Below are 17,535 nucleotides of genomic sequence, written 5' to 3'. Positions count from 1 at the left end.
TCAGTCAGGAGTCCAGGCATTTTTATTAAAGCTATACCACTAAATACATGTTTTCCTTTTTGCTTGCATGGATACAAAACTTAAAGATGTAAATATTCTATTTTAACATTCTATTTGGACATATAGTGTGTGTTTGCTATGACAATTCAAAAAAATATTAATGTTCTATGGTCATATAAAACTAAATCCACCTCCGCAGTAGGATCACAATAATCCAGGTATTTTGGATCAAAGTAATCCTGATCTCCTGTTTTAAATTTTGGAAAACCCAATTGCAACATTTAATTGTGATTAAAAGTGCGATGGGATTATCAAAACAAAATCCGGATCACAGTAATCCCAATCACATTTCGATGTTTTGAAAAATCCAATTGCACAATATAATCCAGATCAAACGTGGAAATCCAATTACCAGAGTTTTGAAAAACTGGCCCCTGGGCAGTGGTTCTCAATCCTGATCCTCGGAGGTTGGGGCAACGGGACGACACACCACCACCCTGGTTTTCATTCTAACTGAGCTCTCATTTACTTAACTAAACCCTTAATTGAACAAGTATCTTACTTAGGCCTTTTTTAATTGTTCTCAGCTCCAAAAAAGTTGCAGATTTCATATTACTTAAAACATTTTCTAGCTATCTCCAATTGTTTAAGAGCAGAAAACAATTGAAAATGCCAAATTAAGCAAATTATTAGTTCAATGAAGGGTTTAGTTAAGTAATTGAGAGGTCAGTTGGAATGAAAACCAGAAGGCAGAGGCGTCCCCGAGGACCAGGATTGAGCTCTGCACCAGGGAACGGTAGCTTGCTGACATCCAATGTAGAGCTTCTGGGTGTAGCGAGCCAATTGGTTTGGCTGTGAGATCGTAAGACGCCCACTGACCTTCAGTTCTGTTAAACTATTGTACTGCAATGAGGGTACGTAATTGACAGTCTAATTTGAGAAGAAAAATGAGTGTAAAATAATTGAGGAAAAAAAAAAACAAGAGGGGGGGCTCTCGAGTGGCACATCCAGTAAAGGCACTCCATGTGGAGTGCAGGATGCACCCTATAGTCTGGAAGTCGCCGGTTTGAGTCCAGGCCATTTCACTGCTGACTGAATGGCACGCACCAGCAACCTCTGTAGACTGGCTGGGTGCCTGCGGGCCTGCCTCTAAGCTACCCGGAGCTGCGTGGTCCTCTGACACTGTAGCTCTGAGGTGGCTGCATGGCGGGCCTGCAGAGTGAAAAGAAGCGGACAGCTGACAGTAGACAGTAGACGTTCCGCAGCGGTGGAAGCAGTAAGCTTGAAAGAAATCCAAAAAATAATCTTCTGCAGTTTCCGTTGTTTCTACGGCTTATAAAAAATCCAATCCCACATTTGTCCCAAAGCTTCCCTCTTTCGTATGTAGAAATGCAAGAGAAAACAATGCCAGAGGTAAGAGATTATAACATCCGTTAGATAGGAATTCATACCTTAATGCAGTAGTTCAAAATATAAATGTGATTTTGAGTTGATTTTTGTAGCTTCAAGTTCAAGTTTTAAAATAAATGAGTGTTCTTTGTCCATTCAAATGGTAGCTGCTGAAGAGGCAAGTCTACAGGACAGTTCAGTTTATAACTGACTGGGGAATGCACTTTGCTGTCGAGTTTGAAGAGATTTCCAATATCAAGCTCATTGCTTAAAGGACTAAAAGCTAATGCAGCCTTTTTATAAATCGTACCTTGATTGAAATGCAGGGCTATGCTCAGTGCTTCTCAAATTTCTGTAAAGAGCAGAGTTTATGGGAAACCAGCATTTGATTTTTGAACATAATGTGATTTTAAGAGGAAATGTTGTAAGAGAAAGTAGCTGCATTACATTTGCTTTATTTATCTCTGTATCATTTGTTTGTTTTACTGTTTACCTTTTTATGGTGTTTCCAGTCATTCATAGTGTACTTGTTGAAATTTATTCAAATCCGTGGTGGCGGAAGGTTTTTATAATTGGGGGGCAAAGCAATTCATAAGTTGATATTGAAAATAATAAAGGCCCTATACATTGTGGCAAAATGCAGCTCAATTGTGGCCAAAACATGAAAAATTGCAGACATGTAGTTCTAGTGCAGGTCCTGGAGAGATCCTATCCTGCAGGTTTTATAAGTGTATTTACATCATCAGTGGCTAAAGATCTGGAACACCTGTTAATCTTGACTAATTAAGCCAATAATTGGTTCAATTAAGTAACTGAGAGATTGGTTGAAGCAAAAACCAGCAGCGACAGTAGCGCTCCAGGATCAGGGTTGGAGACCCCTGTTCTAGTGCCTTAATTATTAAGGTAATTAAAAGCCATGGAGCGTTTCATTTTCTTATGTCACAAATACCGATGTGAAATAAAACCCTGTTCACACTTGCCGTTTAGACCGGCCCCGGACAGCCTTATCACATGTGTGAATGCTCGAAAAATGAGAAGGTGGCCCTAGGCTGGGTGAAATTTAGACCAGCTTTTTGTTATGTGGCCTAAAGTACCAATGCTGCCTCAGGGCCGGCCTATCTGTATGTGCGAACCCAGCACAGACCCTGGGCCGGCCTTACCGCGTCAATGCAATGACGTAGCTCAAACCACTCCCCTACTAGGTCGAGCGTAGTAGATCAACAATGTCGGTTTTAAGAGGTAGCAGCTGGAATGATGCAGAAATTAACCCTTAGCGGTCCATTTATTCAGCACTTGTCAGACGTGTCGGGTCCAATTTATTTTCACACGCACTGTTAATTTTACACACGCTGTTTTCATTTTTTTTTTTTTTCTCAGAATAAAACAGATTTAAAATGTATTGAATTGCAAATGGACAGACAAGCCCCACCCCTTGTTTGCTGTATTTTTCACATACCTCTTTATAGATGTGCATACTGATAAATTCTCTCCTGATCACTCGTTTTATCACCAAACACCTCAATAATGTGATCCAAGTCATTATTTTATTACTATAACATCTCAAAAAGCTCTGCAAATGTCTGTGATGATATTCTTTGAGCGCTGAATGCAGAAGCAGCTATCCCTTTATGTCTGTGTTATCTCTGTGGTGCAAGGGGCTATCAAATACGCCCTTTTGAGTGGAGTTCAGATTAAAACCTGCAAGTTTTTCAGAGAACTCTCGGAAATACTGAGCAGCAGGCCAAAGATAAACCCACCACGGATCTTGGATTTTATGGGATCTCTCTCTCTCTATACAAAACACATACACAAATACATTTCAACTGTGAACAGAAATCTTTGAGTCGGCCCAAGGCCAGCTCAGTAAGTGTGAACGGACACTAAGTAGCATTACTTAATTTATGGCAATTTTATATACATAAATTGCTTACAAAAAAATCCAGTCTAAATAAAGTTGTAACACAAAAGCAAGCCTAGCCATACCTATATGTTTTACAGTTCACATTTCAAACAAAAATGAGCTTGCTACATTTCAGATACCGCAAAGCCTGGTCTTTACAGCACTGACAAACATACCTTTTTAAATCTGTTTCTTGAATTCTGCAGTAGCGGGAAGCATGTAGGTGCTAAAATGTATATGCGAAAGTAAAAAAAAAGTAATTTACAAATATCTAGTAGACTACATGTGCTGGTGCTGATCGTGCTATTTTTGTTCAGTAACTTGTTCACAGTGTGCTCATAAAGTTTATTTAAAGTAATCAGTCTGTATCCAGTTGTTTGATCTGTACACCTTTCAAACCGGAGACTAGATGCTATTCCTGTTGGGCTTACCGTAGTGCTGCTGACAATGACAGACAAGTAAGGTTTTGCAGTCACGTGACCTCAGCAGACCGCTGCAATACTGGTGGTTAAAACAACCATGACGTCTAAGGCAAATTTTCCACAGCAAAACATGGTGTATTTGCAACCATAGAGCACACTTCACACAATCACAGGAATTAGAAAGGTTGTCAGATACGTGCACCCTGATGCGTTTTGCTACCCTGAAAGGCCGCGATAAACTAGGTTCTTTTTTTCCTTTTAAGAAAACTTTACTTATACATTATCAATGAAGCAAATATACTTTTTCAATATTTTATTTAAATACGGTACTACTATGAATTACATACTATTTCTGTGTTTGTATGTAAATGTTTAACATCGTTCGTTTAAACAGACTCGCAATTAAAACAATTTCTATGACATTATTGGTATAGACTAGAGTATCATAACTTCTTTGTATGGGGATTTTATATCTCTCTCTCTCTCTCTCTCTCTCTCTCTCTCTCTCTCTCTCTCTCTCTCTCTCATTAAAACTACCTATATCTATATATAGTATATATAATAATATATATATGTACTGAGAAACGATAATGTAAGACCAGAATTAACTACCAGTGTTTATGAAGTGGCCCCTACGCAAACGTGTTTACTGAGTCCAGTCTGTCTTCTGTACATGGATCTCTTTTTGCTGCCCTGTTAATGGCTGAAATCCACTTGACCCTCCTGTTTGGATCAGGAGACAGGAGGGCAAAATTGTTCTCCTTCTGTTGGTGCACCAGGCAGCACAACAGACTCTGGCATTGTAAAATGGAAAGTTTAATGATGCGTTTAGTTAAGCTGCCTTTGCCCCGCCAATGCTTTTTGGAACACCAGTATGGCTGCGCCGTGCTCATTTCAGAGGGTGTGACTAAAACCGAGATTTTCTTTCATCAAACAGAAAAAGGTCAAGTACATAAAAGAATACTGCATTTACATATTTTTCAGGTGAAAGAAAATCTCAGATCCATTTTTTAAATATACAGATAACACTCTAGCATGCCATAAAGAGTTGCAGAAAAAAAAAAACCTCCCCCACCCCCACCCCTTTTCACTGGGGGGGTGAGCGCCCCCGTCTGCCCCTGCTGTTCCGCTGCCAGTGATTCAAATGATTTATTTTATGACGTGTTGTTTTTTTGTTTTGTTTTTTTAGCTATAAAATGCTTTGATTAGTTTAGGGACTTTTCTTGATTTGCTTACCATAAATACAAAAAACTGCATCTCCAAACGGAAGGGGGCTTGTTAAAAATGTAAACATTCTTTAGAAATCCTATACTCATCCAATTGGAAATATTTGATAACATTACTGCGATTATATTGTGTTTCTATTGCAGTGATACTGTATCCTGTGCTCAATTTGTGGTACTGGCATATAGTGTCTTGGGAAGGCGTATTGAATTCCCTGGACACCTTCCTCAAAACTGAGAGGGAAAACAGGGACGGGTGGCAATCCTAAATGTAGGCCCCTGTAGATCAGACAAAGTGACTGTCAGTAAGAGCCACACAAACGGAATTATGACAGCCCTACACAAGATGCCAAAAGACAAACAAAGTCAACATAATACACAGCCTTCATCTTGTTGTTGAGGCACTGAGTCTGCTTGGATGGTAGCCAAAGAGGCCAAACACATGAATCACTTTCAGCTTGTAGTAAACAAAGGCTAATTCAATTACTGTGCATTTGTCTCTTTGGTTAGGATCACCTGACTTGTCAATGTTTTCCTCGGAGTGGAACCTCTTTCTTGTTCTTTTTCTAGGTGATACCAAGGTTGCTTGCAAAGGCTGCTGGGAGATAGGCCCCAAGATTTTGCAGCAGCCGTTGGAACTTCCTAACAGCAACTCAATATCATACCAAAACATTCCTCTCAGTACAGAAAGTAAAAGACAACCCTGCAAAGTTGTCCACCACAGCCAGTTATCCATTTCTTTATTTGATTAATCATTTTCAATTTTGCTTAATTCACTGTTAACAGTAATTTGTACATGTGCTATACTGTGTAAGGACCATTCAATAATTAACTGGACTCAGTAGTTTACTATTTTTCTGTTGTGTACCAGTAATGCTTTTAAAAAAAACCTTCACTCCAATTCAACTGTCCTGGAGCTGTTTTGGCTGTGTCCTTGGACCAGTCTTCTTAATTTGTCGTTCAGTGAAATTATTGTTTTAGATTTTTTTTCATTGCTTGCTAAAAATAAAGTGTTCCATCCCTGCACTGGCAATAAGTTCTGGCATGTGACTCCGGTTTAGAGGTTTATTGGAAGCTTGCCTGAGAGGCACAGATATTAATATCCCAGCTGTCGAACCTATGCCCAGACTGCAGCGAGAGAAATGTGTGTCAAATAATCTGAAGGAAATAAGCTGCCCTGAAGGAACGGCTTTGTTAAGTGCGGATCAGGGTTCATCCCACTAAACACGGCAGATGCGGCCTGTACATGACTGTGCCCTTGATACACACACCAGCAAGCTGTCTATGGCTTAATCAGAATATTTCATCAGCAACCATTCCCAATCAGTTATCGGGGGGGGGGGTAATAATCAACCAACACGTTCTTATTCAAAAGCACAAAAAAGAAGCCATCAATTACAACAGAAAGCATGCATGTGCATTTAGTTATACATTGTACTATCATACATGCATTGAAAACTACTGCAACTATTCATTCTATTATTAAAAAAGCAATTAGACATGTTCATTTGATGCTGACATTTCTCATCACAAAGCAAATACAAAACTGAAGCACTGTAGTCTTTTGCTATGAATTATTTTTCTATACATTCCACCCTCCAACAAGTATTGGGAGCCGGGACACACACTATCTGTTTTACATTGACCTTTCACATACAACATTAAGCGCTACAGTCTGCATTGAGGTGTGAGTTGCCTGAACTGTCCCTAACTGCCCTAGTCTACATGGAGTCATATGTGGTGACCTGCAGTCCTTGAATTCTTGATTGTTCTGATTAACAGCACACTAACAGGACCTTAGTAGCTTAATTTAGAGGAACAGTGTCGCCAAGTCTAACTCGATTGCATTAGAAGTTGCTGTTGTACTGTAAAAGGCTATGGCTAGCACAGTTTCTAATACATGTTGAATCCCCAAAGCAATACTGTTGCTTCATACATTAAAAACAGAGTGGCACTGTAAGCTTCAAGGTATCCAAAGTTCTAGATTCGCTCAATTGTGTTCAAAAAATGGTTCCCCAAAAAGCTAAGTACATAACTTAAATTTCCACAATAAAACAAGGAAAAAAGTTCTATAAAAAGCAATATCAGTTATTTTAGAGGCGCTAAACCTACAAGCGTTAAAGGATGCATTTATGTTATGAAACTTAATAATCTATCAAACTAATTAGAAGGATATGTTAATAATGGCCAATTAAAGATATTAATGGTATAAAAATATATTTTTTAACATGGATAAAATCTTCTTGCCAAAACATTGATTACAGTAGTCCGAACTGGTCTATATAACCATATTATCATAATGAGGTGCATGCTGACAGCAGCACATGTACTGCAGCTGAAGAAAGTAAGCTTTGTTTTTTACACAACTGAACCTAACTAAGCTATAGTATGTCATATAAAAATGTGGATAATAAAACTTAAAATCTGCCAAAATATATTTTGGTGCCACTGAACCTAATGGTTCAGGATTAATTCCCAGTCACTGACATTTAAGTCTCAAATTTGCCCTGTGTTATTATCATATGTGTGGTAAATTGTGTCATGAAGGTTTTTTAAGAAAAAAAAAACATAGTATTGTACTGTACCTGTTTTTGTTTGTAGGGTTCCAATGATCTAAATACAAGACATGGCAAATGAAAGAAACTGTAAGTTCAGTAGTTCCGGTCCTGTTCATGACTTATGTTCTTTATGCATTCTTCTTATTTTTAGTCTGATTGCAAATGAATTCATATTTGTGTGAAGTGGTAGTAGCTTATGCTGTTGCTTGCAGAGCTGATGGTGCACGAATCCCTTTGTTATAAAGATAACCAAGTGACCATACATTGCTTTTAGTATTTTGTGTAGTGGAAACGTGTTTTAGCATAATTGGTGTACAGTACTAACCTTGTTCTGAGGGGTTTTGTTGGTATGCCATTGGTATGCCATTACGTCTGCATGCAGTGTACTACAGAGGTCTCAGAATGCATTGTCCAAGGGAAGATTACCGGGTGATATGAGAGCTGGAAATGAAGAAGGCAATCTTTTCACAATTCCTCAGTGATCAACATGTATAGTCACTCTTGAGCTCTCAATGTGGTGCAACATGTGCATGAACAAAGGCTATCTATTTAACTGTGGTGCTGTAGCACAGACAGATTGGCGTCTGTGATGTACAATGTTTTTCCGAAATATTTAGCATGCTATAAGTGGTGTGTTTTTTTTTTTATTTTATGTAGAGCATGTCTGTGATAAAGGTGCACCAATATTGTGCAGTTCTTTTTTTTTTTTTTTTTTTTTTTTAAGCATGCTGGCATCTACGCTATTGAAAAACAAGGGGAACGATAATGAACTTTTCTTGTTTTTTCAGGGTTTGCAGGATTTGCTGTATCCTAGATTTCTAAGGGGAATTACTGGAGGTCTTTTCTAGATTTTTAAAGAAACAGCACCTGTTTTAGTTTTATTGTTGCTGCAATGCAGGACTATATGTTTTAAAATATTTCTGAAATCAAATTGGAAATATGACATGTACAGGGATACTTTGTCATCTACATGTTCCTAATGTTAAATTTTTAATATCTTGTTATGTGTGTTGTCTAGCATACTATATTTCGGCTTCTATCATTATTTACCCAAAAGGTAAATGGTGATCTAAGTAGAAGCAGCAGTAGATAATTGTACAAAACACATATAATATTATATTAAACAGGCAAGAAATTCAGTATTAATACATTGTAGGTATCCCTTTTAAAAGAGTACTGAATATCATATGCTGGGTATGATGAAACACACCAACATAATTTTCCACATAATAATAAAGCTATGCAATTCAGAAAGACGTTTCCCATGGGCGGAACGTGCACCTTCATCACAGAGTGGTCTCTAAGCAGAGGACCTTGTTAAGACTTAATGTCTGTTGCTTCACCCTCTTGCAGGTCTGATGTAGTGGTGCTATGCTTTTCCATTGCTAACCCTAATTCCTTGAATCACGTGAAGACCATGTGGCACCTAGAAATCAAGCACTTCTGCCCACGGACACCTGTTATTCTGGTTGGATGCCAGCTGGACCTGCGTTATGCTGATTTGGAGGCTGTCAATCGGGCTCGCCGGCCGTTAGCAAGGTAGAGTAAAGCAGAAGGTTATGATTCTCCTACATCACATGTCTCCTTCACTGTAGATTGGTCACTATAAAACCAATGTAATGCATACTGTCTGATACCAGCAAAATGTTTAGAGGTTAAAGAGCAACTTATTGTTTAGATTTATTTTGAAAAATATTTTCAAGTTAAAAAAAAAATCACCCTGTCCTCTTGAAAGATCTATTCTCTTAGTAACCATTATACAACAGAGCCAGACCTGACAGCATTTGTGGGTATATCACTTTTAACCTCATCTCCTCTCACCTAGTTTTGAAAAAGGTGCTTTTGAAAATCTGACTTTTGATGTTTTATAGTTTAGGTTGCCGTGTATCTAAGTTGGGTTTGTTCTAATGAAGTTCACAGTTTAGTCTTATTTATCATTATTAATACAATAAACTTTCTTATAACCCAAACAGACCAATAAAACCTGCCGACATATTGCCTCCAGAAAGGGGCCGGGAAGTCGCTAAAGAACTTGGCATCCCTTACTACGAAACCAGCGTGTTCGATCAGTTCGGCATTAAGGACGTATTCGACAACGCTATCAGAGCTGCGCTGATTTCCAGGAGACCCCTCCAGTTCTGGAAATCCCATTTGAAGAAAGTGCAAAAGCCTCTTCTTCAGGCTCCCTTCCTGCCACCCAAAGCTCCCCCTCCACTTATAAAAATACCTGAATACCCTCCCACTAACACAAGAGGCCAGAGCCACCTGTTGGACAATCCCCTATGCGCGGACATCATGTTTGTCCTTCAGGACAACGTTCATATTTTTGCTCACAAGATTTACCTGTCAACCTCTTCCTCCAAGTTTTACGACCTGTTTTTGATGGACCTAAGTGAGGAATCCCGGCACTCGGAGGGCGCGAGGAAGAAGCCTAGCAGGGATCAGCTCATGAGAACTCTAAGCCTTAACACCGAGGAGGACATCAGCGTTTTAGCCACTCTGTCACCCTGCTCTCTGAGAGCCTCCAAAAGTGACGGCACTTTAAAGATGATGAACTTCAACAGCGGGGAGGGCAGGGGAGCTAAGCTGTCCCTGTCCTCTTGGAGTAAGGCCTTTGTTAGCATGCACAGAGAGACAGTGAGCAGCCTCCCGACACAAGCTGCATTTCCGATCACCGTGGTCCAGATGGACAGTTCCATTCAAGTGGCACCATTTAGAGCCGTGCTACGCTTTCTCTACACAGGGGAGCTGGATGAAAACGAGAAAGATTTGATGAAAATTGCACAAATCGCTGAAATTCTTGAAGTGTTCGACTTGAGAATGATGGTGGAGAACATCACAAACAAAGAAGGGTTCATGAATCAAGAGATCACCAAAGCATTTCATGTCAGGAAAGCTAACCGGATTAAAGAGTGTTTGGCTAAGGAGACGTTTTCAGGTAAGAACATTGAGCTCATTGCAATCCCATTTAAACCAGAAAACAATATGTTTGAACTCGATGGTAAATTACGTCTGCATGCACATCAGTTATCTTTTCACACACATATATTTAGGCTTTTCCAAAAAATACATTTTTCAAGACACCTGTGGACCTCTACACTTCTACACCTTCAGCATGTGAAGTCTGACCTGCTGGTTTTGGTTATTTGAGGAAACCATTCATGTCATTATTCACTTGTCATTATGAAAGTGCACTTTATAATTCCACTGCTGGCTACCAGCCAGAGTTAATGAGATAAATAAAAAAACATGTACAAAGCACGTGCATTTCCATGCTAATGTGTCACAGCCTGTTTACATTGCTGCTGATTGCGAAGCAGATCTGAACCTGTTTGTTAGACTTCAAATGAATGGCTGTGCCTAGGGTAATCATTCCCGCACTTTTCAATCTTTCTCTGGCAGATGTGACATTTAAGTTAGATGATGGAAGCATCAAAGCCCATAAGCCTTTGCTGATCTCCAGCTGTGATTGGATGGCTGCTCTGTTTGGGGGCTCATTTCTGGAGAGTTCAAACAATGAGGTAAGTGACCATCTGCCTGAATTCGAGGTCTAGTTTAATTGAAATGAAGAGCCATGCTCAGCTCTCTAATTGACCGAAGACAGGAAAAAACATGTCAATGTGGTATCAATCACTGGAGAAACCAATTTTGTGGGGGTGAATTGATGAATAATAAAGGTTTATCCATCTGTCGTAATATTTCTTGGAGCAGGTTAGCAGTATTTTTTTTTCTTTTTAGATTCATGCTAAATCAATTCTATTGGGCCGGCAGTTATATTAAGAATATGATATAGGGTGCTTTACAATACAAGCTAATACTCGCCCCACGAGAGGTCACAGAGGGGCTGCCCAGTAGTTTTCTTTCTTTCTCTCTGAATTTAGTGGGCCAAAAAAATAAGCTTGCATCTTACAGCACCCTATGCTATCTTTTTATGATATATAGTTAAATAACAAACATTAAACAGCATAGATTAGCTTAATGTGTTGCAATTTGTATCGGCTACAGCCTATCTGATGCAAATGCATTCCAGATGGCTATCACATCAATATAAAACTTCCTTGACTGAAGTTTCGACTATAAGTTTTTCAGTTATACTTCAGAGACATTGAAGAGGAAACGCTATTTTAGTATTAATATATACAAGCATTGAATGTTTAATAGTTATGGATGGATCCCATAAATATCAGCAGAGCTCAGATCTTGACCTTGATTTCTTCGCTTTTAAGCTTGCATTTTTAAGATGGGGGATGTGCTAGTAAAATATAATATAATATATAATTCTAAAAATCAGTTGCCTGTTGAAGCACACATTCCAAACTACTGCAGACTTGAAACAGACTGTGCTTGGATTCAGAAGACATTGTAATAATGAGATATTACCCAATCAGGACATCATCTGTATCAGTAAAATAGAAAATGTCTTTGCCTTTATTTTACAAAGAAAAGATCACGTTATTTAGTAATAGGTCACATTCTTCACATTCAAATCTTGAATGAGTTGCTTCTGTTTCAGATGTTGAGATATTGTGTGTGTGTGTGTGTGTGTGTGTGTGTGTGTGTGTGTGTGTATATATATATATATATATATATATATATATATATATATATATATATATATATATATATATATATATATATATAGTTTTAGTTTTATTTTAGCACAGATGCGTCCTACTTAAATCTGCAGAATGTAGTGCAATATCAGTGTGAGATCCAGAATAATGATTCTGAATGTAGTCTTCTCATGACCTCTGCGTGTTGTGCAGGCTGCAAGTCTGTGTCCTTACAAAGGATCACATGATGGAAAATGGATATCACTATCGAAATTGTAACTAAGCAATTGATAAACAGTGGCCAATTATAGGTACGCACTGACATGTCAGGAACATGCTGATGTTTGTTTATACATTGATCATTGCAAGATTTGCTTTTAACTTATTATTTTTAATTAATCTTTAACCATTATTTAAATGATTGTAGCTGCGTGATGTATTATTCATTTGAGACCAGGTACATTCAAAAGCAGCAACCTGACCATGTTTATATTCATTAATATAAGAGAATTAAAAAATGATAAAATAAAAGGTATTTATGCAATGGAAACCAATACAAAAATAATGCCTGAAATAAATAATGCACGTTCTACTGCGCAGAAGAGCGTTTCTCACATTTCTTTAATAGATCATTTGATTGGGTACCAGGGTTACCAGGAGATTTTGTTACTGTAATGTTGTACAAATCATACTTTTTGTTTTCCACCTAATCCATAGACTACAGTGCATACCATGTTGTTGATTTACAGTACCTACTAAGCATGTGCATCAACGTGATTCAACTTTCAGTCCTAAAATAACCTGGTAGATCTCAAAAGGAAACAAGATTAGAGCTTGTGAGTTAGATTTAATTTCCATGTGGCATTCTGTTGAAGCCAGTACAAGTGCTGTGCTTCCTGCATCCTGCAGAAGGGAACTATGACTTTCTGCTTTGTTCTTCCATAATTGTAGGTTGTTCATGCAAATGTCACAATATACAATCGCCACACATGACCTGCAAGAAAATTGTAGTCTGTTCACAACATAACAGTGACTTAAACCTATACCACCTTGAAGCCTGATCAAGCTTGGACCTGCTTAGTGCTGGCATCTCTTTGGCATCTTTCGATGAGCAGAAGTATTGGTTTAATGTGCCATCCAATCGTTATAAAGAGGGCAGGATGTCCTCAGATATAACCATATACAATATTATTATTATTATTATTATTATTATTATTATTATATTATATTAATAATAATAATAATAATAATAAATAATAATAATAATAATAATAATAATAATAATAATAATAATAAAATTAAAAGACTAACTTAATTTCAGCAATCTACATGTAAATGCATTTCTCTCTACAGAATGAAGTGTTGAGAATAATCCAGAAATAGATCTGAGAACAAACTGAGGACCCTTTAGCAATGCGTTTTCATTAACACCTCTCATCTCAGCACTTGTAAAACTGTTAATGAGATTCTCATCACACTCTTTATGCAGCCTGCAGAACTGCATAGTTGCAGATACATTGCCTTTCTGATTTTAGATTTTAACCGATTGTCACCCATAACAAAAAAACAACCAGAACCAGAAAGATTAGAAAGATCGGAACTTATTTTGTGTTCACCCACCCCCTTTGTAAATACACTGTACCTCTGTGCCCAAATACATACATACACTGTAAAGACAGACATCTCCACTATAACCCAACTCATCCCTAATATGCATCACTAGGGTAATAAGTAAAAGCATAGGAATGGCAGTTTCAAGAAACATATTTTATTTTTGGCGCAGGATAGTGAGATAAACTTTCATGCAGAAATTAACAGTAGAGTCCAATATGGATTGTTTGCTAAGAAAATGCAACATAAATACCTACCCTCATTTTTCTGGTCATGGTATTGCAATATTCTTTTAAACGGCTTAAATACAGATTCCATCTACTGTGCAAACACAGCTAACAGGAAAACACAACAAAATACCCTACAGTATATAGATGTATCTTTTGTGCATTGCCTGCCTGTGTTGGTCAGAATTTACAGTGCTGTTGTACAGTATTTCCTACATTGTATGGAATGGTTATCCTAATCATATCCCAATGTTTTCATTACAGGTTTACTTTCCCAACACAAGCAAGGCGTGCATACAGGCAGTCCTGGAGTATTTATACATGAATCAGCTGTCACCCGTCATGGACCTGGATCCAATAGAGTTAATTGCACTTGCAAACAGATTGTGCCTTCCACATTTGGTAGCTCTGACAGGTCAGTAGCAGCAGCTTGTCGGCAACCTACACCAGAGCACCTGGGGAGTTTTAAGGAATAGGCCTTTTTTTTTTTTTTTTTTTTAAAGGAGTTTTAAGTGTGGCTTGACGGTAGTACGTGTTCAGCATCTACACAAACTTGTCTGTGGTCTTCATCCCGCGCCATGGCTGTGAATTCAAAGTGAAAGCTATCGGTAACGTGAAAAATGTTTTGATTGAGATCCACTGTCGGCACGTGGAAGAATGTAAGGTTGACTTACACATAGACAGACAGCCTTTATACACTTCTAGATGCTGATGTAGTCAAAACTTCAAAGAGTGTCTTTTGCAATGTACCCGGAGATTATTATACACTCATTTACTTGTGCGAAACAAGGTCCTTACAATAGAACAGGTCTCTAGATTTACCCCTGCCTTGACCCTCAACCAGGGGTAATAAACTCTAGGCCTGTTCAATTTAATACATCTTCTCTTATTAAATATGTAACTTGGTAAACAATAATATTATTAACATTTGCCATTGCATTTGGAATTTGCTACATGTGTGGAAAGACACTATACTGTTTTCTAAGGGGTTAGTTCGGGCTTTTGTTATATACAAAGTTTAAAAAAAAATGTAAAAACACTTATCTGTTTCCGAATATTTTCTTTCTGTTGTAAAATAAATGTAAAAATGACATGTATAAAAATGTATGTGATACTGTGGCAAAGTGGTTAGCAGTGTACAGGTCTAGAGGTGATGCAGTGCTCAAACAACGACAATAACACAGCGTTCACGGTCCAAACAGTTCTTTTAATCATCACGGTTTGGCACCGTCAAATAATAATGCTGGCAACTACACAGCAATGTGTGATTGCACAGCTAAGCAAAACAGGGTTGCAGTCCCAAAATAATACAATAATGCAATAATACAAGCTCGGCTCATTGTCTCGTGGTGCTCCAATGCTGGTGGTGAATGCATAATTGTTGGTGACTGTGCAGTATTTGGAATCCCATTTTAATGCTGGCTGGAACAGTACGAGGCACACTGTTCCTGTTATACAGCGCCCTCACAGGTTGGGAGGGAGATTGTTGACTCGGATTCATTCGCTCTCTGTCACAGGTAGCCCTTTGATTTAATGGCTGTATTTATGAATAAGAAGGGAGATATAGCTGGTTCTATACATGTTATTGTGCGAGTGCTTTAACATTTACTTCTTTTTGTTCCTACAGAACAATATGCTGTGAACGACCTGATGAAAGCTCAAAGAGATGGAATAGATATAGATGGAGAAGTTCTCACTTACTTGGAACTGGCTCAGGTGTGTACAGGATGGGACTATTAATCACTGAGCATTAATACCCAACAGCTTCAATCCATTATTCTATTGAGTTTCAACAGATCCTCAAAACTATTTATAGATTCTTTGTGAGCACACATTGTTCTAATTCACAAATACCTTTTAAAATTTCTACTACATGATCTTTGCTTTAATGAATGCTTTGAGTTTCTCAATCCTGTTGGTTATTTTATCCTCATTGTCTACAGTTTTTATTATTCAGTCTCAGGTTAGGCAGGTACTGATGGCTATATGACCAAGTGCTGAGCAGTCCCTCTACATTATGTGCTTTGAAAGAATTTACTCTCAGGAAATGGTCTCAGAAAACTGTCACTGTTCTGTAAATAGCAGTTTTATGACCTGAAATTTCTAGGTCTTACCATTTTAGAATGGGAATGTAGCTATTTAAAGAGTCAAGAACTTGAAATACATTATATATGTTAACTTAGCTGCTGCTAACATATACAATTGCTATTTTATGGCTTAAGTCACCTATTTTTTCCCCACTTAGTTTCATAATGCTACTCAATTGGGAGCTTGGTGCTTGCATCACATCTGTACCCACTACAACCGTGTTTGTGCCAAGTTCCGAAAAGAAATCAAGTCAAAATCGACAGGTAAGCTTGTACACTTATTCAATCCTTAATCAATTCATTTCACAAATTCAGATTGAGCAAATATGGTTTATTATTGTTATTGTTATTGTTATTGTTATTATTATTATTATTGTTATTCTTATTGTTATTATTATTATTATTATTATTCTTTCTTTCTTTCTTTCTTTCTTTCTTTCTTTCTTTCTTTCTTTCTTTCTTTCTTTCTTTCTTAGCAGACGCCCTTATCCAGGGCAACTTACAGTTGTTACAAAGTATCACATTGCAAAATGCCACATTACAGATAACAGCAGTTATAAAATACAGTAAAATCAGTAGAAAATGAGATCACATTCAAATAAGAGCATCATAAAGAATACAGTAAATAATTAGATTAAGAGCGAATTTGACTAGGAGCAGTTAAACTTATAGTAAAAATATTTGATTATAAGAGTAAACTCCATTAAAAGCACGTAGTAAGTACGATAAATGCATGAGAATTATTTCAGATAAGAACAATTACAAAAAATGTGAATACAGATGCTTATAAGAATAAAACTACAAAATACAGGAAGTAGTTATAGTTAAGAGCAGTAGTAGAATAAGGTAAGGTATGGAGCAATTCAGTGCAAGTACAAGATGGTGCAAGTATTGGTACAATTGGGTGCCATCTAGTCCAGTATAGTCGAGAGTTGTGAGGTTTACAGATGCTGTCTGAAGAGGTGTGTCCTGAGGAGGCACTGGAAGGTGGTCAAGGACTGAGTAGTCCTGATATCTGTGGGTAAATCGTTCCACCACTGAGGGGCAAGGGTGGAGAAGGAGCAGGATCTGAAAGCGGTGGGTGGGGGACTAGAGGGGGTGTTGCGAGAAATAATATTCTGGATAGGGGGAGCAGAAAGGTCGAGGAAGTGATTACAACAGTTTTGAATTGGGTGCAAGCCGCGATACGGAGCCAGTGGAGGGAGTGGAGCAGCAGTGTAGTGTGGGAGAAACAAGGAAGGAAAAAGAGAATATTAAAATATCAAGACGGGCAGCAGAGTTTTGGATGAGCTGGAGCGGACAGATAACAGAGACAGGGAGGCCGGCCAAGAGGGAGTTGCAGTAGTCAAGGCGGGACAGTACCAGGGCCTGAACTATGATCTGCATGGAGTTGTTGGTGAGGAAGGGGCAAATTCTGCATATGTTGCGAGAAAGAAGCGACAGGAGCATCTCAGAGCAGAGATGTGCTGAGAGTAGGAGAGGGAGGGGTTGACGGTGACACAAAGGTTCTTGGTGAATGAGAGAAAGATGGTGGTGGATTAAAGAGGAATTGAAATAGAGAGATC

The 17,535-nt window shown here is 38.2% G+C and overlaps 1 protein-coding gene across 5 annotated transcripts in view; it reads left to right on the top strand.

The window, feature by feature from the left end:
• LOC121325978 (rho-related BTB domain-containing protein 1-like) overlaps positions 1-17,535 on the top strand; it is a 48,010-nt gene that overhangs the window by 26,038 nt on the left and 4,437 nt on the right. For 4 of the 5 annotated variants that reach the window (XM_041269088.1, XM_041269086.1, XM_041269089.1 and 1 more), the window contains 6 exons: positions 8,846-9,031; positions 9,466-10,430; positions 10,895-11,013; positions 14,148-14,298; positions 15,511-15,599; positions 16,129-16,234. In XM_041269088.1, the coding sequence (XP_041125022.1) occupies positions 8,846-9,031; positions 9,466-10,430; positions 10,895-11,013; positions 14,148-14,298; positions 15,511-15,599; positions 16,129-16,234 (1,616 nt within the window). Of the gene's footprint in view, positions 1-7,539; positions 7,580-8,845; positions 9,032-9,465; positions 10,431-10,894; positions 11,014-14,147; positions 14,299-15,510; positions 15,600-16,128; positions 16,235-17,535 lie in introns of those variants that run through there. The other variant, XM_041269090.1, reaches the window with a different exon arrangement.

Source organism: Polyodon spathula, chromosome 13, assembly GCF_017654505.1.
Source record: "Polyodon spathula isolate WHYD16114869_AA chromosome 13, ASM1765450v1, whole genome shotgun sequence".
Lineage (NCBI taxonomy): Eukaryota > Metazoa > Chordata > Actinopteri > Acipenseriformes > Polyodontidae > Polyodon > Polyodon spathula.
Note: the sequence above shows the minus strand (reverse complement) of the source record. Positions and strands in the feature narration are given on the sequence as shown.